The sequence below is a fragment of the Suncus etruscus genome, chromosome 17 (assembly GCF_024139225.1).
Source record: "Suncus etruscus isolate mSunEtr1 chromosome 17, mSunEtr1.pri.cur, whole genome shotgun sequence".
Taxonomy (NCBI): Eukaryota; Metazoa; Chordata; class Mammalia; order Eulipotyphla; family Soricidae; genus Suncus; species Suncus etruscus.
In genome coordinates, this window is record NC_064864.1 from 47,810,646 (window position 1) to 47,835,957 (window position 25,312).

Consider the following 25,312-nt stretch of genomic DNA (forward strand, 5'->3'; position numbering starts at 1 on the left):
TGAGAGACTCTGGTCTACAGACTTGGTTATACTGCAGGCCTGTGGCCAGGCATGGTGGCCAGGTACCATCTGCATGTGTGAAAGGTTGAGAAATGCTATGCAATAGCCCATAAAACAGAAAATACTATTTTGTACTGTTCAGAAGAGAGATTTTTCTTGGCTAGAAACATAGTTCTTTTTTTTTTTAATTTTTTATTTTTAATTATGAGAACAAAGGTGCAAAGAAAGAGGACAAGGTAAAGTTACAGTGGAAGGACAATCACCCATAAACAGAATTCTCAGTAGTCCTATTGCTGATATATATATATATATATTTTGGTTTTTGGGACACACCCAGGGGTGCTCAGGGGTTACTCCTGGCCGTCTGCTCAGAAATAGCTCCTGGCAGGCACGGGGGACCATATGGGACACCGGGACTCGAACCAACCAACTTTTGGTCCTGGATCGGCTGCTTGCGAGGCAAACGCCGCTGTGCTATCTCTCCGGGCCCCTATTGCTGATATCTTAACTTTGAACTTTCAGCCAAAGAACATTAAGAAAAATAAAACAGAACCTATGTACAATTGCTTTGTCCCTCAAGTCCCCAGATTGTACTACATAATATTTCTTAGCAGCACACAAAGCAATCTAAAGACATAACACTTATGTAACTCCTTAAACATTGAAGGCAAAGTACTTTTTTTACATTTCCATGCACATGCATATTAGTTTAAGTTAACCTCAAAAGTTTAAGTGGTTTGTTTCTCTTAAGGATTGGAGTCAAAGAAGCACAGTAAAAACGGTGTTAGAGTGGCAATTATTGTTTGCATAGGCCCACCAAAATATGAGGGATATGGAAAGGAATAGCCTTGGCCTAAATACAAGGAAACCCTACCCCTGAAGTTTCCAGGCATAAGACCAACTCTAGGCTCCAGGCAAACTAGTTTGTCCAATCCAGGTCATTGTCTGTAGTGACAATACACTTATTTTGCACACAGTCTCTGTTGTTAGTATCATGTTTCTGTATTAAAGATCCTGGAATCTGCATATCCTATATTGCAGTCAGGATGGTGCAGAGTGTCCTCTCGTTTCACCTCACAATTAAAGGGCAATGCAGAGAACCCTATCCTGTAAGCAGGTCGTTGTTGTTGTCAAGTCTTCTTAGTGTTAAGGGAAGTCTCTTTTGAACAGGTCGATGTCAGAGCCGTGGTAGTGTCTTCCTGGTAGAGGATTGCTTCCAGGTGTTGCTATAAAAAGCCTTGGATGTTTTGTAGATACCTTCCTTGGTTCAGGGGTGAATGGAGGATGCCCATTCTTCTGAGGTCTGTGCCAGGTCATTACATCAATGCTTAGGGTGTAAGGCCCATTGCACTACGAGATTTGTGTGTTCCGATCTCTAATAGATAAGAACTTATTTGTATGTATAGTATTTTCCCATTTTAATGTGCCTATGCAAACAAGGAACAATGCCACGTGGCGTTATTGGCGATTATGGAGGCCATAAGAACAAGTCCAATAAGCCCATGACATGGTTCAATCATAAGCATTAAACTGAGGGACTCTTCCACCAAAATTCCTTATTGAACAGCTCACAAAAAGAAGACAAGATAAAAAGTGGGTAGAATTGTCACGGTAAAAGAATATTTAGAAAGAGTTATAGCTGTTAAAGAAAATACACAAAAAATATCCAAAAGACATATATGTCCATTTTATGTCTATTGAAACAGTTGGGGGTTGTTAAATCCAATGTACGACTTTGGTCTGTGATTTGAACTGTGTACTTCTGAAGTTAAAAGGGTAAATGTGAGGTACTGATGGTTGGGGTGGGAGAGTTAAGGAGTAATAATGAGCTTTGTAGGGGTGTGTGAAAGGGCAGAATCTGTTGGGGCAGGAGGTCAGTCTTGGTGCCTAACAAATTAAAGAACTGAGGATAAAGAGGGTTAATTAAGGGGAAGATAATGAATCTGGATTGGGAGATGAGGGAGTAGAAGGGGCTCTGTGTGGAGGAGGGGAAATATATCAGAGGGGTTATATATACATTGTATAGATGAACTGTTTATGGTCAGGGTTGGCAGTCATAGAGGACCACTGTATAGGAAGCCACATCTACATAAACACTGATTTTAGAGACCTATTTTAATATTATCCTCCAAATCTAGGGAATTCCATTTTTTTTCCTAAAACAGTCGAGAATTAAGAATATTTTGGGGCGTGTTTTGAAAATGAATAATAGTAAGAAGAGAAATCCTTAATGGGGTCCAGTCTGGGGTGGAGGGATCTCAATTCCCTGGACTAAGTGGTTAGTCCAGGGGGCCTATGGCTAGCTGTCCTGTCCAGAGCCCCCAACATACCAGCTGAAGAGACACAGAAGAACTGGCATGTGGAGTCTTCCGGGTGCAGCCCTGCCTCTGTAGTTTGTGGATGCATAGGGAGGAATTTCTCTCCCTCCCCACCCCCAGGGCATGATTAACCAGGCGTGGCCCTGAAGACCCACCTGGTGTGGGGGGACTCTCAGTCCCCTGGACAAAGTGGTCAGCCCAAGGGGCCTATGGCTAGCTGTCCTGCCCAGAGCCCCCAACATACCAGCTGAAGAGACATAGAAGAACTGGCATGTGGAGTCAGGAGCATAGTTCTAAGGGGCAGAGCACTTGCTTGGGTTTGATCTATTGGCTAAGCATTGAACAGTCAAGCCTGTACTGCAAGTATGGCTGGGAGTGACCCTCAATGAAAAGGATTGGCTGACCTTGTTCTAAAACAAGAACACGTATTCTAACAACACCTTCAGAGGGAAGATGGTGTTGATGCAATGACTTGCCAACAATTTGATTGCCCTCGACACAGAGGCAAATCCCGACATCTGCCTGTCTAATGTATCATGTCTGTGAGAGAACTGCACCAGATGTGCCTGCCTTAATTTTTCCTAATCCCCAAGGCTTTCTGAGCAATGCAGAGCCATTAATCAAAGTGGAAGTGGAAATTCCAGTTATATGAAACTGACAGTCAAATTCCAAATGTTAATACACAGAAAAGGAAGCAAAGGAGCAGCAATCCACTGGCCAGAACCATCACATCAGGAAGCTGAGATTCTGAGAGGTAACTGGCAAAAGGAGAGTGGAAACTATGCTAGTGTCAGACCTTCACTGCACTCACACATCACCAAGAGCTCCTAGCTGGGAGACCATAGCACAGGCAGTGTTGGGTGTTAGGCAAATGAGCCCATGGTGTGTGAAACAGGAAAACAAGGTTACTGTTTCTCTAGAACCAAAAATGGTCACTGGTGATGTGTGTCTCCCCTTAACCATATATATATATATATATATATATATATATATATATATATGTTTTTTTTTTTTACTGTTCTGGACCTAAACTACCTAAGAAGCATTTCAATATATAATTTCAAGCTATTTCAAATATTGTTTCGGTGACACCCAAATTATTCATTATACACTTTAAAAATTATTTTTCAGCTTATATTATTTAATGATTAGTGCACTTCAAAGAAGTTGTTATACTTTCTCATCAATCTGAATTCCTAGTTTCTTTATTTGGACGTGTAGCAATTTCAAGACACCTGCACTGCACTGCGGAAGCAGATCAGTAAAGGGCAATCATGCTACTTTTTACCTCATAATCATCCCCACCACATAATCAGTGTGCTCTGTTCCTAAGTAATACCGGCAAAACTTTACAACAAGCTTCCTAGAATGGTCAAACTCCATTCTTGTGAAGTTTGGCATCAAACCTATGACTATTATGCAGTAAGATGCGGTGTGTGTGTGGAGGGCAGGGGGGACTCAAACTGTTCTGTGTTCAAGTGAGATGCCTGAAAAGGAAGTGTGACTTGGTCTGTTAACTTGGCCTAAAACATCCTCATGTGCCCAATAACTAGCAACAGTTGAATGTGGTGCTGACTCTCAAGAAGCTATTGCCAATTCCATAGGCTGAGGATGTGGAGGGCACCACCCTAATAGGAGCAAGGAAGATGGAGTTCTGGATGGTGGTGCTGGCTTGAGGAGTGTCCAGTGGGTCAATACAATTCAGCAGTGGGTAAGTGGGAAAATGGGAGCCCTAGTGATGTCCCAATGAGCTTCTGGGAACACAACCCACGAGTTCACTGCAGAAGTGGTAAATGAAATAAAATGCTATTTACTGGAAAATCAAATTACCTGATGAAGACTCGGAACTGGCCAGCTTTTTCCAGCAGATGCAGTTTATGACTCCTGTACTATCATCTACTGCAAGAAAAGCAGAGCGGAAAGATGTGTGAGCTGGATATCGCAGCAGGGGCCCTGGGTCCTTATCTCTGCATTGAGCCAGAAGAGCATAGATGAGGCTGCTATACCTCAGTTATTGCCTCCCATCTCCCCTCCACTCACACAGCAGGAACAATCTGTCCGCCTTGTCAACATGATAGAGGAACTTAGTTAAAGGTGTTAACCCTTCACCTATCCTATACCTCCAAGTTACGAATGATTCTTTTTTGGGGGAGTGAGGGATACATCCAGCGGTGCTCAGGGGGGTTCTCCTGAATCTGCACTCAAAATTTATTCTTGGCAGACTCGGGGGACCATTTGGGATGTTGGGGGTCAAACCTGGGTTGGCTGCGTACAAGGCAAATGCCCCTATTGCTGAAGCCCCTCAAGGGTACTAACAATTCTTTTCCAGATTGTCCTCCTAAAACTGATGTCCTCAATCAAGATAAGTGCAAAAGTTCCTGGGGACTGTTAGAATGCAAAAGCAGCTTTGCTTTGCTCCCCTAAAAGAATAGCACTTTGCCTAGAACAGGCCCTCTCCCCATCTGCTCTTGACCTGGCTGGCTGACAAACCAAGACAAGGCATCCCAGGTCACTAGGCCGGGGCCTCTCTCTGTGCAAGCGCTCCTGCCAATTCTTAGCACTGCAGGGGATGGATGTGCCAAACACATTACAGAAAGGCAGTGCTTTATTTTCACAATAGAAAATAATTCTCTCTTGGTCACACCAACAAAACTGGTCTGGCTTATTTTATCCCTCATGTCCCCCAGCCCCCACTGCCCCAAGAGAACAAAATCAAAGCATTCCCACTGCACTTGGATTTAGAATTGGAGAATAATTTGGAGATGCTTGCCAGGAAACAATAAGTGTTGTCTCTTTGCCTGATTTCTGACAAACTCCTAACAGAGGTTACTAAGCATGGGACCAGTGGGCTTCGTGATTTTTAAAGTCATAAGTTGTGTTTGTCTTGCAAGCAGCCGATCCAGGACCAAAGGTGGTTGGTTGGAATCCCGGTGTCCCATATGGTCCCCCATGCCTGCCAGGAGCTATTTCTGAGCAGACAGCCAGGACTAACCCCTGAGCACCGCCGGGTGTGGCCCAAAAACAAACAAAAAATAAATAAAGTCATAAGTTAGTCTGTTGGAAAAGCACATGAAATAAAGCAGAAAAATGGGAAAACAATTTATTTTTGAAGTGCTGGTTCAAATCTTTGTTGACAGCAGAAGGCAAAAAAAGAAAAAAAAAAGTGTAGCTAAGTGCCTGTCTTACATATGTGAGACCCTAGATTTGATCCCTGGAACTGACAAAAAAATTTAATTCCAAGACTCCCAAATTCTCTTCAGTTTCAACATTTTTGTTTTTGGGCCACAGCTGGTTGTGCTTAGGTGTTACTCCTAACTCTGCACTAAAAAATTGCTCCTGGCTCAGGGGACCATATGAGACACCAGGGATCGAATCCAGGTCCATTCTGGGTCAGCCGCATGCAAGGCAAATGCCCTATAGATGGACTATCACTCCGGGCCCTCAATTTTTATTTAATAATGAAAACTAGGGATCGGAGTGATAGCACAGTGGTAGGGTGTTTGCCCTGCACACAGCCAACCTGGAACAGACCTGGATTCGATCCCTGGCATCCCATATGGTCCCTCTGAGCCTGCCAGGAGTGATTTCTGAGCATAGAGGCAGGAGTAACCCTTTCGCATCACCAGATGTGGCCCAAAAACAAAAACAAAAACAAAACAACAAAAAAATTAATAATAATGAAGACTACCTTAAGAAGTAATACTAGGAGTCAAGGTCAGCTCAGTGGCAGAGCCTAGGGCCCACGTGCCTGGGTCTAAGCCCCACATGCTACATGCGATCTTGTGGCAAAATCACTAGGGATCCTTATCAGAGCAACAAAAAGCGTGCGACATGCCACTTCACAACTAACAATGTACAAGTGCTGCAACCAAGTGTCTGTCACCAGTAAATGCCGCATAGGACTCAGGTAGCACACAGTGTGCAATGCCCAGCCAGGACCGATGCTGAGCATTCAACCCCTAGTGAGGATCACAATCCAGCATGTGAGCGCCACAGCCAAGTGTGACCCCTGTCACGCACTGCAACAGCAAAGGGAAGGGAAGAGAAGATTCTTTTTTTAAAAAAGCAAAACTAGTAAGGAGGACATCTTGAGTAAAAAACAAAAACAAAACCAAACACTACATTTTAAGTAAAAAAATGTGTGTGACACCATTAATCTCTAATCAGTTTTAAATCTTGATTTAAAAAATAGATCTTGGTATCTTATTTTGTATCAGAAAGTCAAAAAATATTGTCCAGGGGCCAGAGTGATAGTGTAGCGGTAGGGCATTTGCCTTGCATCCAGGATGGACCTCGGTTTGATCCCTGGTGTCCCATATGGTCCCCCAAGCCAGGAGTGATTTCTGAGTGCATAGCCAGGAGTAAACCCTGAGCGTCACCAGGTTTGCCCCCTCCCACAAAAAAAAATACTGTCCATGAGGTCAGAAAGATTTTACAGGGACTAAGGCACTCACCTTACATGTAGCCAACTCGATTTGATCCTATGTAGCCCATATGGTCCCCTGAGCACTGCTAGAATGGTGGCTGTGAACAGCCAGGCATGGCTTCTAAGCAAGTAAATTATATAATGTATATAATGTATAATATATACTATATATAACATAGTATAAATATATATATATATACATACACACACACACACATATATATGTTGCACAAACAGCTGTTCTAGAAAATGTGGGGCCATTCTAACTTTGCCTGAGATCCCCATTATTCTAGGTTTGTGTGTGCATTGCTACAGCTAAAGCAATGCCACTGAATCCTCCCATTTTCCGGTTAACACCTTTCCCAGCAGACCCTGCGCTTAGGCGCCCTAAAGTCTAGCTGCTGAAAATCCTCAGAGAGGGAGCATCCTTGCAACACGGCCAGAGGCCTTGGCCTTCTGTTTCCATGCAGGAATGAGTCAGTGTGAGCAGGAAGCACTCCCTGTGGGGCCTGTGGGTAGGTGGGGGGAGTAAGGCCCAAAGCAGCAGGAGTGACCACCTGCTGGTGGACCCCGTCCGGACCCGGACCCCATCCGGCAGCATGACTGGCCCAACCCAAACACATCAGCAGAAGACAGTTTTCAGAACAGGCCACACAAGGGAAGTTGCAAAACTTCTGCCGCTTAGTAGTGCCCGGAAATGGCTTAGGTTGCAAGCTTGCAAGGCAAGTGCTCTACCACTGAGCATACCCCCACCCCACAGCATTTCTGCAATGGTAGTTTGACCTTTGGACACTAGGTTTTTTCCTCTCTATAAATGTACCATGGTTCCAGAATACTGGCTTTCTGGGAAATGTATGGTGGGAAAGTCAAATGTCACCACCTTTCTGTAGGTCCAAGGGCCAAACGAAAGCCATTTGGTAAAAGTCATCACTTTTAACATGGTTTGAGATTCAGGACCAACTCTCTGCAGCTTTTATTATTATTATCAGTATCATCATTACTATTGTTATTGTTGTTATTTTATGATTATGGGGTCCAAACCCAGGGCTGCACATGTGCAAAGCATAAGCTCCACCAAGAAGTCATACACTGTCCACAATCTCATTTATTTGATCTAAAAATGCAGAAAATTAATGATAAAATCATGATAAAATTTACTGCAACCTAGTTGGAACTGGAAGATATCACATTGAGTGAAGAAAGCTAGACAAGGGCCCGGAGAGATAGCACAGCGGCGTTTGCCTTGCAAGCAGCCGATCCAGGACCAAAGGTGGTTGGTTCGAATCCTGGTGTCCCATATGGTCCCCCGTGCCTGCCAGGAGCTATTTCTGAGCAGACAGCCAGGAGTAACCCCTGAGCACTGCTGGGTGTGACCCAAAAACAATAAAAAAAAAAAAAGAAGAAAGGTAGACAAACACAGGATGATCTTACTTATCTATGGCATATAGAATAACTAGATGAGGAAATGTAATGTAGCACAGTGGGGATGCCTACATCACTCATGATCCCAACAGCTTAGGAAGGAGGAAAGAGAGGGGAAGAAATCAAGGTGTGAAGGATAATGGGAAAGGGAAGCAATGGGGAACAGGGGTCTGAATTTTGGATATACTAGGGATATGGGATAGTGGTATAGCTTATAAATTCAAAGCACAGAGTCAACAGCACTGAAAACATGAAATCTAAGCTGCAATCAAACTTTGTAATGTGCCTGTCAAGGAGAAAGGGAGGGAGTGGGGAATGGAGAATGACAGAATATGGGAACATTGGTGATGGAAGTTAACACTGGTGGTGGGATTGGTTTTGAAATATTACATGACTAAATTAAAAATCAACTACCAATAACTTTGTAAATCACAGTTCTTTAAATAAATTTTAAAACAAAAAAGCAAAAAATTAACAGACAGGCAGCTAATTTGGGTTGTGAAAATGAATGGCAGGAAGGATAATAGTGGTGGAGGGAGAGAAATCATGCTAAGATACAGAAACTATACATCAAGCTGGAACGGGAAACAGGTCACACCATGAGCCTCCAGCAAAGAAATGAATCTTAATTTTCTCATCTATAAAATGAGACTCATTCTCCTTTATATGTTGGAAGATTATGGGGGCAATAACATAAAGCCATGCCTGTAAGATCACTCTATCAACAGAAAGTTACTATTTCATTACTGGTCCCAGGAGAGAAAGTACTCTATTGTACTACAGATAATGACTGTCACAGTTGGATGTGCTTGAGGAACTTAGCAAATATGTACACTGTTTGGGGAAAACAAAAGTGTATCTTTAGGAAAATAGCAGAACAGAAAGCCAGATTGGGGGTTCTACACAGACAACTGATGCAACACTCTTGGCCAATGAGTTTAAAGGCCTCTGTCTCTCCCCAAGTACAACAAGGTAACAAATCCAATGTGACACAACACAAAGTGACAGCAGCAACTACACCCAAGGCCTGGTCTTCAAAGTCACCCTTCCCATAGGGAGTGAGTGCGGCACAAGGCAACGTCTTAAAAGGTGTCTATAAAAACTCTTCTTTCCCCCTACAAAATCCAAACTCAATTAAATCATATGCTAGCAATCTTATGGCATCTGATCTATGAGAAATCTTTCTTTAATTTCCACCACCCAAGAAAAATAAATATTCTGATGTTGGGCACCTATAAAATCTTTTTTTTAACAAGTGTTCTGGGTTTCTTTTAAATTGTCGGTTCACACCACTCCATTTTTTAAGAGTCTACATTCACATTTTTCTGACATCTTCTTAACTTTTCTTTTTTAAATAAATCACCATGTGATACAGACTTGAGTCTGATAGTAGAGTTTCAGTCATACAATGTTCCAACACCCATCCCTTCACCAAGTTCATTTCCCGTTACCCATTTCCTCAGTTCCCTCCATTCCTCTGACATCTTTTTGAACAATCACTGTGTATCGCTGTCCTCTATCCTGAGGTGAACCCCACAAGACACCCTCTAAACTCTGCACCCTGGCCATCAGCTGTGGCAGTACCAGCATCTCAGCATCATCCACACCCGCTGCCTCACTGGATGCTCAGTCCAGGTGGTTGGTAGCAAATAGCTGTCTTGGAGCAAAGTCAAATGGACCCTGGGAGAGTTCCTAGCAGCTCAGAGGGACTAGGGAGTGGCACCCTTCCCTTCCACATGGTCCTTACCTCCATAAACATAAAAGGTCTCTCTCTCTCTCACTCCAACCACCGTTCCCAAGATGTCCACCTGTCTTATAGGATGTCCTTTGTAAAAAAATATACCTGGGGGAAAAAAAGAAAAAAAGACAAAGTCTCTATGCTTCATTAGGTGGTAACTGCAAGGGTGTTGGAGTGGGGAAAAGATTTCAGATTCAGTGGCAGACACCTACTATGATAGTGGACTATGATTTGACCCTGGAGGCTTTTCTTTTCCCCACTTTCTACTAATAAACTAGAGAAATCAAAACTGTACTGAATAAAGTCAGACTCTCAGACTAATGGGATATAATTGGGAGCCCAGAGACAGAGCCTTAGGATAAGTCATCTTGGATAGGATCTAGGAGTATCAAGTAATGAAAGAAAAACTTCAATGAATGTTGATGGAAAATTTGTTTAGCCACACGTGTAAAAGTGAATTCTGATCCTTATTTCATTTGAGACACAAAAGTTAATTCAGGGCCCGGAGAGATAGCACAGTGGCGTTTGCCTGGCAAGCAGCCGATCCAGGACTAAAGGTGGTTGGCTCAAATCCCAGTGTCCCAAATGGTCCCCCGTGCCTGCCAGGAGCTATTTCTGAGCAGACAGCCAGGAGTAACCCCTGAGCACTGCCGGGTGTGACCCAAAAACCAAAAAAAAAAAAAAAAAAAAAAGTTAATTCACAGTGAATCAAATACCTCAATATTAGCCCCAAGCCCATAAAATACACTAAGGAAAACATAGACAGAATTTCACATGACATTAACTCTAGAAGTGTCTCCAGTGACTCAATGCCATTGACCAAGCAAACAGAATAAAAAATATGGTACTCTATCAAATTAAGAAGTTTCTGGGGCCCAGAGAGATAGCACAGCAGCGTTTGCCTTGCAAGCAGCCGATCCAGGACCAAAGGTGGTTGGTTTGAATCCCGGTGTCCCATATGGTCCCCCGTGCCTGCCAGGAGCTATTTCTGAGCAAACAGCCAGGAGTAACCCCTGAGCACTGCCGGGTGTGGCCCAAAAACCAAAAAAAAAAAAAAAAAAAAAAAGAAGTTTCTGTTTGACAAAAGAAATGGTGCCTAGGGCCAGAGAGATAGCACAGTGGTGTTTGCCTTGCAAGCAGCTGATCCAGGACCAAAGATGGTTGGTTCAAATCCCGGTGTCCCATATGGTCCCCCGTGCCTGCCAGGAGCTATTTCTGAGCAGACAGCCAAAAGTAACCCCTGAGCACCGCCGGGTGTGACCCAAAAACTTAAAAAAAAAAAAAAAAAAAAAGAAATGGTGTCTAGAATAAACACCTATAGACTGGGAGGAAATGTTCACACATCACACATCTGACAAAGGACTACTATCCGAATACATCAAGCACTCACAAAACTTACAGCAAAAAACCAGCCCCATCAAAAAAAAAATAAGTAAAAAGCTAAGCAGACACATCTTTAATGAAGATAAACAAATGTAGAATAGGTATAAGAAAAAGTGCTCTTGACTTATTAGGGAAAAGCAAATTAAAACAAATAGAGATTAACACCCACAGCAGTGAGACTGACACACATCAAAAATAAGAGAAACAACCAGTATTGGTTAGAATATGAGAATATTGTCATCTGTGGATGACAATGTCAATTTGTTCAGACTATAGAAAACAGAATGGAGTCAAGAATCGAGGTTCCATGTGACAAGTTATTCTACTTCTTAGCATATGCCTTAAAAGTCTCCAACACTACTTTGAAAAGACATCTCCATGTTTACTGCAGCACTATTCATAAATATAAAAACAACTCAAGTGCCAAAGAACAGAGGAGTAGAAAAAGAAATCACGATATGTCTACATAGTGAAATACTACTTATTATATGAAAAGATGGAATACTGCAACTTGTCACTATGTGGGTGGCTCTAGAGAACTCATTCATGCCCAAGTGAAGTCAGTCAGGGAGAGAGAAAAATACATAATGTTTCTCTCTCTCTCTCTTTTTTTTTTTGGCCACACCCAGTGACACTCAGGGGCTACTCCTGGCTATGTGCTCAGAAATTGCTCCTGGCTTGGGGGACCATATGGGATGCTGGGGGATCGAACCACAGTCCGTCCTAGGCTAGCGCTGGCAAAGCAGATAGATGCCTTACCACTCCGCGTTGCCATTCCAGCCCCTATAATGTTTCTCATTATTTAAAAAAACATAGTTAGGCAGTAACTATTAGCTGATGGTTAACAACCTCTGAGTGGGCCTACCAGGGGCTTGAGGAAGAAGAATGAGAATCTTCACACATTGGTCGAGTGACCCTAACACTGGTGGTTGGTGTGCAGTCAAAACAGAGTGCTTAAAATTATTAATAGTATTATACATCCAGAGGTCTAAATAAAATGGGGAGGGGAGAGACTTGGCCCTTGATAGTCACCCAAGAAAAGCAGACATCTTTTCCTCAAGTATCAGAAATAAAAAGTCTGGTTTTAGGGAACCTGGATTAATAGGAAAAAGAAAAAGCCAAGACTGTCCAATAGATGTGGTTGATATTTCCATTGATGGAAACCCACACCCTCCCCAGAGACCTGTCAAAGGGCCTGGCATAGTGGCTGTTCTATTATGGGACCAGACAGCTCTGGAAAGGAAAGAGAAAGAGAAAGGAAGCCATGAGAAGCCTACTTGGGCTTTTCCACTTGTGGTTTTCTGAGAAATAAATCATTGTTTCTGTGAATTAGTAGTAGCCTTTTTTTTCCCTTACCCCCCCTACCCCCCCAAAAAAGACAACTAGGTTTTAAAATGCCAGCAGATTATAAGAGACAAACTTCTCTTTTGAAAACTGTTCTTAAAACCTCAGTGCCGGAGTTCAGCAGTCAGATTCCACCAAAGAAGAGAGCACCAGGCAGGAACCTGCCCACTGATGGCAGGGACAATGTATGATATCAAGGGTAGACACAGACGGGTTCCAGCTGTATTGGGCTCTTCATTATTCACCCCCCCCTCCCAGGCCCCTGTAGAGAATCCTTTCAGTGATCTCCAAAATCCTTTGGTAACCCGCAGCATGAATGTTGACAGAAATTTCCTCCAATCTCTTTTTCTCTCCCTACCATGGCTGTATTCTTCACATTCAGAAAAAGGCCACAAAGGTGCACAGGTGATTTTCTTTTAGAATAAATACACCTGAGGTGGAGAGATAGTACATAGTACATCTGGTAGGGCACTTGCCTTGCATATCCCAGGCATCTGATATCTCAAACACTGCCAGGAGTTATTCCTGAGTTAAAATAATAAATTCAGAAATAAATTCTGAACACTTTTAGGTGTCCCTATCACCCTCAAATTTAAAAATAAAATAAATATACCATCATCAATTAATCAGTGACCTCTCAGGACACTGGTTAGCTACCTTGTCACCTCCCAGACCAGCCTAGATCTTCTCTTCAAGGTTACAGAGAGGACACAGCCAGAACCTCCAAATGCCCCGGCTTCCACGGATGGTTGTTGTTTGCTGTGTGGATAAAGGAGCGAGGACAAGTTTCAGAGCCACAGACAGTCCCTGTGGGTAGACAAGGAGCTTTGGAGCCATAGTCTGCAGATGTTCCAGATGGAAAAGCAAGCCAGAAGGGCCTCCTCACTGCCACAAAAGCAAACTTCTAAACATGACTCAGTGAACTGGGGACCATGCCAGGGCATCCTTGGGGTCATGGACTGAAATGGTAAAATTACAGAGGGAATCTGGGACTCTGTGTCACCCCAAAGGAGAATCACCCCACTAGGATCCCCTGGATTGAATGAAAGGAGACAAACTGGCTCCAAATAAAAGACATGAAATTAAAATAAAACATGAAATTCTAAGAGCAGAACAATTCCAGATGACTTCTCTTTTTTCTCTTCTTTTCTTTGTTTTTTGGGCCACATCCAGTGTTCTCACTCCTGACACTGTGCACTGTGCTTAGGGAATGCTTGGAGGGACTGAAGAAACCATCTGAGTTGTGAGGTGCCAGGGATAGAACCTGGGTTGGCCACTGTAAGGCAAGACCTGATCCACTGTTCTATCTCCCAGGCCCCAAACTAACATTCTTTGACAGAGTCCATAAGGTGTTGGCCAGCTAAAATTTATGGAAAAAGACTGAGTCAATAAAACTATCCCACAAAGTCCTCAGGTCACTTCCAGCTTGTGCTATTGCTCCAATCTTACCAACTATGTGGGGGCAACTCAAGAAAAAGTCATCGTTAAGGATATGAGAGACATTCTTGGAAAAGGACAGAAAAGGAAGGTCCTAGGCCTTCAGGAGCTATAGAAGCTCTCCTTGGGGCAGACATAGTTACTCCAGCAAAACAAACCCTTCCAGTAGATGGTGCCAAGCACATCTTAAAAGCATTACAAAGCTATGGAGAACAAATTCTGAAGAAAATAACAGATGGTTTGAACAAAAACAACAACAGAGAAACTAATCAAGAAAAGACCGTTTAGAAACAAAGAGTAGTAGGGCCCGGAGAGATAGCACAGTGGCGTTTGCCTTGCAAGCAGCCGATCCAGGACCAAAGGTGGTTGGTTTGAATCCTGGTGTCCCATATGGTCCCCTGTGCCTGCCAGGAGCTATTTCTGAGTAGAGAGCCAGGAGTAAGCCCTGAGCACTGCTGGGTGTGGCCCAAAAACCAAAAAAGAAAAAAAAAAAAAAAAAAAACAAAAAAAAACAAAGAGTAGGGTTGTAGTGGTGGTGCTAGCGGTAAGGCATCTGCCTTGTCTGTGTCCTATATGGTCCACCAAGCCAGGAGCTATTTCTGAGCACATAGCCAGGAGTAACCCCTGAGCGTCACCAGGTGTGGCCCAAAAACAAAAATACCCCAGAAACAAAGAATAAATCCCACACTTGTGTGAAAAGAGGAAGTGCACCCATTAGAAGAAAGGTGAAGTTGACCAAAGAGAAGAAAAGGACTGGAGAGGCCACTTCCTTTTCCCTAAACTAGGTCTCTTCTGGGAGAAAGTGCTCAAGGAAGATGTTGCCTAAGAAAGTTCAGGGAACTGAGGAAAGAACAGACAACAGCTATAGAAGTCTCAATTCCAGCCTTTCCTGAGCAATCCTGCTGGTCCACAGAGGCTGTAATATACTGGGGAATCCCTTGTAAGAGGAGTGACATCTAGGAGGGTTCTGAGACCCAAAGTCACAGACAAGTTTGATTCCACTTTACATAGTAGCCTGAATATTTCCTTTTAAAAGTACCATACTTCATGTATTTTGCAAATTTCATACTATCTATCTATATGCAGAAAAGTGAGTTATGACCATTATAAAATTTTTAAAGGTTCTAAACCATTTATTGAACTAAATAGACCAGGATGTGACGATTATTTAGGGATGACAACTATGCACAAAATACTTTTGTCTGATCTCTTTTCATTCTAATCAATGCTACACTCTTTGTTTTCGTTTTTTGTTTTTTGTTTTTTTTTTTTTTTGGGTCACACCTGGCAGTGCTCAGGGGTTACTCCTGGCTCTATGCTCAGAAATCGCTCCTGGCAGGCTCGGGGGACCATATGAGATGCTGGGATTCGAACCAATGTCCTTCTGCATGCAAGGCAAATGCCTTATCTCCATGCTATCTCTCCGGCCCCCACTTCTTTTTTTAAACATTATTGACTGATTGATTGGTTCTTGGGCCACTCCCACTAGTGCTCAGGTGCTAGGGGACCATATGGGATGCTGGGAATCAAAGTGGCTCCCTCCCAGGTTGGCCACATGCAAGGCAAATGCTCAACCACTGTTATCTCGCTGGCCCCAATGATGGTAGAACTACAATGATCAAGATAATAGTTTAGTTAAATATTTTAACATTTACTGATTACCAGTAGTTTATAATACTATTTAACTTTTGGGAACCCAGATAGTATCCTAAAAATATAAGGCCAGAAACAATTCAAAGGGCTGGAACACAAGATTTAGATGTAGGAGCTGGGATTAAATATCCAGCAATGTCCCCAGAGCATGACCAGATACGATGTAGAGGTTAATTTTATATAAATTTTACTTTGTTTTGGCAAAAAGCACAAATTTTTTTTATTTATCTAGTTTTTGCCGATTTATTTGTTTTGGTGTGGTTATTGAAGTTGTTGTCTCCATTCATATTTATTTATTTTTTCTTCTTTTCTTTTCTTCCTTTATGTGCTCTGCCATGTTTTTTATCTCAAGACCATGGCCTTTATGTGGTGCTTATCTTTATTGTTAGAGTCTTCACTGGATGTTTTATATGACACTTCTTTTTGTACTGTTGTGGTGTTCCACCTCCTTTTTCCCCTTGTCTCTCAAAACTAGGATGAGAGCTTCCAGAAGGACTCCGCCCATTTTCGGCGTATTTGATTCCCCCCCCCCCCAGTTTATTACTTTTCTCTTCTTCAAACAAAACCACATAACTTGAACTATCTAGCCCTGCCTCCCAACTAGAGTGGGAAATAAGGGAGGTACCAAGACCAAACAGGTGTAGGACCACTGAGTAGTTAGGTAGGCACAGAGAGGACAACTTATTCTGGCAGCCCTGGGGGTGAGAGAGGAGGATATGGGAGGTAGGACGGGAATGGAGGTGGAGGGAGGACAATTCGGTGATGGGAATTCCCCTGATTTTATGTTAATATGTACCTAAAATATTATTGTCAATGATATGTAGGCCACTATGATTAAAATAAAAATTATATTAAAATTTTTTACTTTGTTTCTACCTTGTTGGCCTTTTTGAAATTAAATAAGTACTGTTTTGGGGCCAGAGCAGTGGCATAAGCAGTAGGGCATCTGCCTTGCACATGCTAATCTAGGATGGATGGTGGTTCGACCCCCTGGTGTCCCTTATGGTCCCCAAGCCAGGAGCGATTTCTGAGAGCAGAGCCAGGAGTAACCACTGAGCATCATGGGTATGGCCCAACATCCCCTCCCCCCAAATAAATAAGTACTATTTCAATTTAAATAAAAGGCTCACAATTTATCTCATCACTTCAGTTTGACATGGATAGAAGCTGAAAATAAAATGGCCATGAAGTATACTATGAGCTATCTACAAAAGGCACACACATTCAAACCAAATGGAAACTTAAACCCCACCACAGTCAAGCCTCATCATCTTTTTTCAATATAATCCTAAATTCACAGTATAATTTAGGGAAATTAAGATTTGTTCAATGATATGATATTAAAACTTCCCAGATGCAGGGGCCGGAGAGAGAGCATAGCGGTAAGGTGTTTGCCTTGCATGCAAAAGGACGGTGGTTCAAATCTTGGCATCCCATATGGTCCCCTGAGCCTGCCAGGGGCAATTTCTGACCCTGAGCCTGCCAGGGGCAATTTCTGAGTGTAAAGCCAGGAGCACTGAGCACCTGAGCACTGCCGGGTGTGACCCAAAAAACAAAAAACAAAAAACAAACAAACAAAAAAAACCTTCCCAGATGCAAGATCTGTGAAGGACCCCAAAGAAGGGTACAGTTAAACTAGACTATTCTCGGGGGCCGGGCGGTGGCGCTAAAGGTAAGGTGCCTGCCTTGCCTGAGCTAGCCTTGGGCGGACCGCGGTTCGATCCCCCGGTGCCCCATATGGTCCCCCAAGCCAGGAACAACTTCTGAGCACATAGCCAGGAGTAACCCCTGAGCATTACAGGGTGTGGCCCAAAAACCAAAAAAAAAACCAAAAAAAAAAAACTAGACTATTCTCACTTCTGTCCCCAGTCCCCAGTCTGGAGGTCTTCCCTGGTATCTTCTGACCAACAGATACCCTCTGGAGGTTCTGAAGACTCAATTCTATTACTTTGCTAAAGTGACCAAGATCTCAGGAAGGCTATCCTGACTAAAGTTTTATAACTAAGGGTTCAATTCAGGTTAGGCAAATGAGACACTGAGCCAGGACTAGGACTAGGGCAGCTCAAGGACTAAGCTCCTGTGTCTCCAGGTCAAATCACCTTCCCCCTATGTATACATGTGATTATCAACAACATAAACTCGTTTACACCAATGGGTCCACTAGACCTGCCTCCTCAAAGCTAGGAGCCAATAATATGGGGTTTCAGTACTCAGGCATGATTAACTGCAGGGACTAAGTCAATCTCCAAACCTGCTTCCCACCTCAGAGATTGGGTTGAGGTCACCTGGTTTAAAATACCAACCCTCTCAAATCACATGGTTGACCTTTCAGGCATGGACAGTCTCCACCCTGAAACTACCCAGGGGCCAGGTACCTTATTGCTATTAATTCAGGTGTGGTTCAAGCGGCCACCAGGAACAACAAAGCCACTCCCGGCATTCAGAATCCCAAACACCTCCCAGGAATTAAGGACAAAGGCCAGCCAAGTTCTTGGTTACACACTTGTTTCTTATTTTATCACTTGTCGGTACACTTTTGTTATTTTAAGATATTCATTACTGTTTAAACCTTTATAAATGTAAAGTGGTCAAAAGTTATTCTTCCTTAGGATAACTAAACCAAACATAGTAACACAGTTCATAGGGTAGAAAAAAAATCTAGCTTTTTACTAGTCATAACCTCAGAATCCAAAAGATCACTCTGTGAAAGCTTGGCTGACTGACTCCTGCCTCAACAGTAAGGTCTCATCAGGAAAAACTGCCCTAAAAACAGCAATATAGCAAAGATCTCTGAAAGTAGATTTTCCTTGATTTGTTAATACCTCTGAAAGGGCTCATTCAACCCATGCTCGAGAAGAGGCAAGGCCCTGTCTGCCCCTGCAAACTTCCTCAAGCTCATTTAAGTCTTTAAAGCTCCTCAAGTCTTTAAGCAGAGATGGCTTGGTTGCAATTCACTTTCTTCCCCAGGACATGAGCTATGAATACCAGACTGTTCTGGAAAATGGAATTGTGGGAGGGGACTGGCAGCCTTCCAAGGTAAAACAAAAACAAACAAACAAAAAAACACCCACAAAAATAAAGAAAGCAGACCATTTCCAACAATAATTAGGAAACAAAGGTGTGTGGTGAAAAATTTGTACAAAAGGCTTCAGTCGGAGGTCACTCAGAAATATTTGCACACAGAACTGGAAACACACAAAGGTCCTCTCAGTGCAAATGCAGATGTTGGAGCTAACTGTCATATCTGACTGCTAGTCATTCAAATCAGACTTGAACCAAACTTCTCAGACAACACAGGAAACATGGGACAGCCCAGCCACAGCTATGTGAGTTATTTAACTCTAGCCCATATTTTTGGTATGGCTAGCTTATCTTCAGTAATCACACTCTAAACAAAGAAGTGATTTATTTAACTTTTCTTTTCGTTTTGCTTGTTTTTAGACCATAGACAGTGGGGCTCAGAGATTACTCCTTGCGGGGTTCAGGAGACCTTATGTGGCAAAGGGGACTGAACTGAATTGGGGGTTAGCAACATACAAGGCAAGAGCCAATGGCTTTTCTTTGTGGGCTCACAACATGACAGCGCTGGAATCATACAGGTAAAAAAAGCTTGTGAAGACTTCCCCTCGTGAGGCTGAAATGATTTTGATTCTGACAAATGAGAAACGAAACGAAACAAAACAAGGCCCCAAAAGAAAATTAGGCATCGTTATCTGCTATCTTCTGTTAACTAAAACAAACAAACAAACAAACAAAAAAACCAAAATGAATCACCAGGACTGGAGCAATAGCACAGCTGTAGGGCATTTGTCTTGCATGCGGCCGGACCCAGGACAGACCCTGTTTCGATTCCCCGCAAATGGTCTCCTGAGCCTGCCAGGAGTGATTTCTGAGCACAGAGCCAGGACTAACCCCTGAACGCCATCAGGTGTGGCCCAAAAACCAAAGGAAAAAGAAAAGGTGAATCACTGCTTAGGTCAGGTAAGAGGCACTGTTAGAAGAGGGAAACAGGACATTGGGAGCTCAATTAACCATGCTCACCACCTCGATCAGATCCAGGAGAAGAACAACTGAGTATTTTTAAATATGAAAGATCTCTAGGAGTAGCTAAAACAGTTCCTAGTACAAAGGTCATGCTGTCAAATAAAAATTTAAAGATATAGAAAAAGTGGTATATATGTCTATAAAATAATGAAAAACAACTGCCAGGTGTAGCCCAAACTCCCCCTGCACCCCCACAAGAGAGAAACATTACCCTAAAGAATAAAATCTTGCCATTCTTAAAAACAGGGATTAGCCTTGAGGGTATTATGCTGAGTGAAATAAATGAGAAAGAGAAAGACAAATGCTGAGTGATTTTGCCTATATGTAGAATCTGAAAAACTGAACAAAAATAACATAACTAAGCTCAAAAAACACAAAATTGGGGCCGGAGAGATAGCATGGAGGTAAGGCGTTTGCCTTTCATGCAGAAGGTCCGTGGTTCAAATCCCGGCGTCCCATATGGTCCCCCATGTCTGCCAGGAGCGATTTCTGAGCATAGAGCCAGGAGTAACCCCTGAGCACTGCCGGGTGTGATCCAAACACCAAAACAAAAAAAACAAAACAAAACAAAAAAACCCCACAAAATTCCAGTTATATAGGGTCTGGAGAGTACAGCCAGGTGTGCCCCTCTAACCCAAACCAAAAGAACAGAAAGTTCCAGTTATAAAATAAATAAATCAGAGATCTAGTATACTCAGCTAGTACTCCAGCTCTTTCAAGACTTGCCAATATGATGCCAGATGGAACTTGGGATTGACACCACCAAAAACTGAGTGCTTTGGCCAAGCAGCTACAATGGAAGAATTGAGGCAATTGGTGGAAGCCCTCATACATTCAATCGAGCAGCTCCTGGAGCTGTCTATGTCACAAACAAACACCACTGAAACTAATATAATTGCATTGTCTAGTTTCCTAAAACCCTAAAGAAAAGGACCCTTGGGGCCGGGCGGTGGCGCTAAAGGTAAGGTGCCTGCCTTGCCTGCACTAGCCTTGGACGGACCGCGGTTCGATCCCCCGGTGTCCCATATGGTCCCCCAAGCCAGGAGCAACTTCTGAGCACATAGCCAGGAGTAACCCCTGAGCATTACAGGGTGTGGCCCAAAAACCAAAAAAAAAAAAAAAGAAAAAAAAGAAAAGGACCCTTTTTGGACTAGCCAGAATTCTACCCTGGAAAAGTGTTAGGGATTCCACCCAATAGTTATGTCTTCCCTGACTGTAGTATCTATCTTAGGGAATATGATGGAGGCAGAGGGCAAGGGAGGAGAGATCATTACAAATCAATACTATATGGTATAGTTTTCTGTAGTACATTCCTGAACTCTCATTTTTTTTTTTTTTTTTTTTTTTTTTTTTTTTTTTTTTTGTTTTTGGGCCACACCCGTTTGATGCTCAGGGGTTACTCCTGGCTATGTGCTCAGAAATCGCCCCTGGCTTGGGGGGACCATATGGGACGCCGGGGGATCGAACCGCGGTCCGTTCCTTGGTAGCGCTTACAAGGCAGACACCTTATCTCTAGCGCCACCTTCCCGGCCCCCTGAACTCTCATTTAATTGTTGAGCCTGAGGGGGAAACCATGACAAAATGGATCCAGTTAGAGCCCCATTAATCTTGATCATTCCATTTGTCTATCTTATTCTATTTGCTTATTCATACTCTGCAACCACAAAGACACTGCCACATATACCATTAAAACCTAACATCTCAGGGCCCGGAGAGATAGCACAGCGGTGTTTGCCTTGCAAGCAGCTGATCCAGGACCAAAGGTGGTTGGTTCGATCCCGGTGTCCCATATGGTCCCCCATGCCTGCCAGGAGCTATTTCTGAGCAGACAGCCAGGAGTAATCTCTGAGCACCACTGGGTGTGACCCAAAAACTAAAACAAAACAAAACAAAACAAAACTAACATCTCCCATGACCATATACCATTAAAACCTAACATCTCCTCATTGTTTCATTCAGTCCCAGGTGGGCATTCCAGCAAATGTTCACAGAGCTCACAGACAACATACGTATGGTTCTGTTATATCCCATGTATTGTCCTTTCATGTCCTAATAAAAACACTTCTCTTAGAAAAACAAAGGGGAACCAGTTACACTAGCAGTCTGGGGGTAAAGGGTAGGGGGAGTATGGGATGCATGCTGGGAGCAGAGGCGAAGGGAGGTCAACACTGGTGGTGGGGAATTGCCCTAATCCATTGTCACTATGTACCTTAAATATATTTGCGAAAGACTTGTAATTCATATGGGTCTCAATAAAAATTATTAAAAAAAAAGATCCAGTGTACAGCATAAGGTCCAAAGGCATTAACATAGTACAGAAAATTGGAAAAGTTGTGGGCCCGGAGAGATAGCACAGCGGTGTTTGCCTTGCAAGCAGCTGATCCAGGACCAAAGGTGGTTGGTTCGAATCCCGGTGTCCCATATGTTCCCCCGTGCCTGCCAGGAGCTATTTCTGAGCAGACAGTCAGGAGTAAGCCCTGAGCACCGCCGGGTGTGGCCCAAAAACCAAAACAAACAAACAAAAAAACCCCAGAAAATTGGAAAAGTTGCAAAGAATAGATGAAAATATGCTTATTTAGATACTAAGACCATATTTTATATTGTATATAAATATGTTGTACACTTAAAAACGAATACACTGTGTATGTCAATCACACTTTCTTTTTAAAAGAGAATGGTTTGCATGGCTGTAAACTGGTATGAACTCATGGGAGAGGTCAGGTGAGGTCATTTTCAAAGTCTGTAGCCAGGAAGACTTTCAGTAGTCTGGGGAATGGGAAGGCAAGAAAGGCAGATGTGGCACAAGGCATCCCTGGGGCACCCCGCACATACCTGGCACCTGACAGGACTCCTTTAAATCCAGGATATCCCTGATGTAGAGCTTTGCAAAGGCTAGAAACACGGGATCCAAACCCCAGAAGAGAGAAGGGGGTTCCTCTTCACACCTACTGGATTCAGGCTGCATCAGGAGACTAGTGGCTTAACCAATGCAAAGCATCAGTGAGTAAGATCTACAAAGGGACACACAAACGTCAAGATGCAAGGAGGTTACAGGGGCTATAAATTGATTGGGAGCCAGGGCGCTTTTTGCACGCGAGTTCCCAGAAGCCTGGGGATCCGGGGATCCAGGGCCTTGTCGAATTCCATGCCAAAGGACTTAAAAGAAAAGCACAAGCTGAGATAGTGAGGCCCACATGGCTGACCCCTTGGAATATCCCTCTGCCCTACCCCGGGGAGTGTTTCTGCTTTCCCCCAAAATGCCACTTGAAAAGGGCTTAATAAGCACCAACTTTTCACTCTGGGAAGCTTTGCACAACCAGGCGCAGACTGCAACCGCTTTCAAAGAGTGGGGTCCAGGGAAGAACAGCTCCCGCGCGGGCCTACAAGTACTGGGGCAGAAGGAGGCGGGCCTGGCCGCAGGTTCCTCTTGCCGGGCTTTTTCCAGACAAGACCTAGAAAAGAAGGAAACCGGAAACGCAAACCAGAGCCGCTCCTAGCCCCGCCCCCGGCAAACTCGCGCCGCGCTAGCCAGCTATTCCACGGATTGCGCATGCGCAGAGCCCTTCCGGTGATTGGAGTTCCGGGGGCCAGACCCGCCCCAGCGACGCAGGACCAACCTACGTGTCCCCCCACCCCCCCGCCCGGGTTTGCCTTTCGCACAGCCCCGCCCCGGATACGCCCACCCAGACTAGACCCCGCTTTCGGCCACACCCTCCCCGTGGCTCCGCCTCCACGCTCTCTCTCTGAGTCGGTCATTGGGCCGGAACCTGATTCAAGCTGAAGCCGCCGCATAGCCGGCCACCCAGTGTAATCCTGCAACAGGGCTCAGAGCGAGATTCTCAATCCTGGGAGCTAATCCGAAAGTTACTGCTGCCCTCCAAGTCACTTTTTCATTCCGTCCCGCTTCCTGATGGGGCACTGAGTTAAGTCAGGATCTCCAACGGGTTCCGACTGACTCGTACATTATTTTCTTAAAGGGGAGTGGGTTCTTGATAGATGTTAAATAAGCAAATCAAGTAGGATTTCATTGTGGTTTATTTTTTTTAAGCTTACTTACACTTACTAAGTGATCTAACACCCACTCTACAATCTCTACCGTCTCACTTGGAGATGAACATCTACATTGTGAACCTAGAGCCAATGGGAACTCAGCACTGCCCAGTTTGCCCTACCGCAGAGGAAAAATGTTCTTTCTTCTCTTTCTTTCCCTTTTTTCTCTTTCTCCTCTTTCTTCTTTCTTTCTTTCTTTCTGTCTTTCTTTCTTTCTTTCTTTCTTTCTTACTTTCTTTCTTTCTTTCTTTCTTTCTTTCTTTCTTTCTTTCTTCTTTCTTATTTTTTCCTACCTCCCTTTCTTTCCTTCTTTCTCTCTTTTTCTTCCTTTCTCTCTTTCCTTCTTCCGCATGCAAGGCAGACAAACACTCTACCCACCCTGCTATCGCTCCAACCTCCAAATTATATTTTCTCAGTACACGTTCTGGAATGTGGAGGCTTCATTTTGAAAAGCTGGCATTTGGGTCAATTACGGTCATCCTGATGGCGATTATCCCCCCAGGGTCCTAATTTAAAGTGAGAAAAGATAGTCACTTTCCACTCCCCTAAGTAAATAAACTGTGGCATGTCATTAACTCAGGACAGCAAGTGTTTCTCCTAATTTACAGGAACTCTAAAAGGGCAGGAGGAGTACCAGTCAGGATGGCAAGTCATTCCTGGGGGTGGCAGGTGGTGACTAAAGAGATGATTGCTAAACCCTTTAGCAGAGAAGAAACTTCAAGCAGCTGGGGTGGAAAATGTGTGTCATTTGAACGATGGCATTTAATTACAACCCTCAGCTACTGAAGAAGCTGCAAAACACAGTTCGTGGTACAGCATTACTCAGATTAGTCTACAATGAACAGTTGGGTGTGTGGAATTAAAACTACTTGGAGTCTTAGTAGTAGTAATAGTACAGTGGGTGAGACACTTGCCTTGCATACGGCCTACCCAAATTTAATCTCTGGAGCCTCATATGGTTCCCCAAACACAGCCAGGAGTTAATCCTGAGTGCAGAGCAAGGAGCAAGTCAGGACTTTGGGTATAACCCCAAAACAAAGAAATAAAAACTTCTTAGGAGAAGCCATACTCCCAGTGAGGACAGAGCCTATCTTGAAGAAAACACAACAGTGGGACACCCCGCAAAAGCTTGCTTCCAGCTGACCTGTCCAGTAGGGAGAGACAGGTTGGGTGACTTTTTTTGGACTGTGTAAAACTGAGAATCATTATTGGGTGGACTTGGCATTTGAGACAATTTCAGGAATGACTCTTGGGGTTCTCTAGGCTAGAATGCTGGAATGAAGAGCCCTTGGGGACACTAGACTTACTGCCATCCGGGGGAAGCCACACCCAATTGGCATGAGCTCAGCCGATTTCCTTTCAAGTCACCTTTGGTAATAAGGGGAGGGCTCCTTGCCATCTAAGTGGGCTAATTTCCTGATCAGAGCTGAAATCCAAGGGGAGGGGTGGCAAAGAGTTTTCAGACTCTGGAGGCCTTTGGAAGGTTATTTCCTGATC

The 25,312-nt window shown here is 43.7% G+C and overlaps 1 protein-coding gene across 1 annotated transcript in view; it reads right to left on the reverse strand.

Moving 5' to 3' along the window:
• STN1 (STN1 subunit of CST complex) overlaps positions 1-22,803 on the reverse strand; it is a 46,857-nt gene extending 24,054 nt beyond the window's left edge. The window contains exons 1-3 of the mRNA XM_049764397.1: positions 22,598-22,803; positions 9,914-10,009; positions 4,149-4,217 (exon numbers count right to left, since the gene is read on the reverse strand). Of these exons, the coding sequence (XP_049620354.1) occupies positions 4,149-4,217; positions 9,914-10,009; positions 22,598-22,730 (298 nt within the window). The 5' untranslated portion in view covers positions 22,731-22,803. The remainder of the gene's footprint in view (positions 1-4,148; positions 4,218-9,913; positions 10,010-22,597) is intronic.
• Between the last annotated feature and the right edge of the window lie 2,509 nt (positions 22,804-25,312).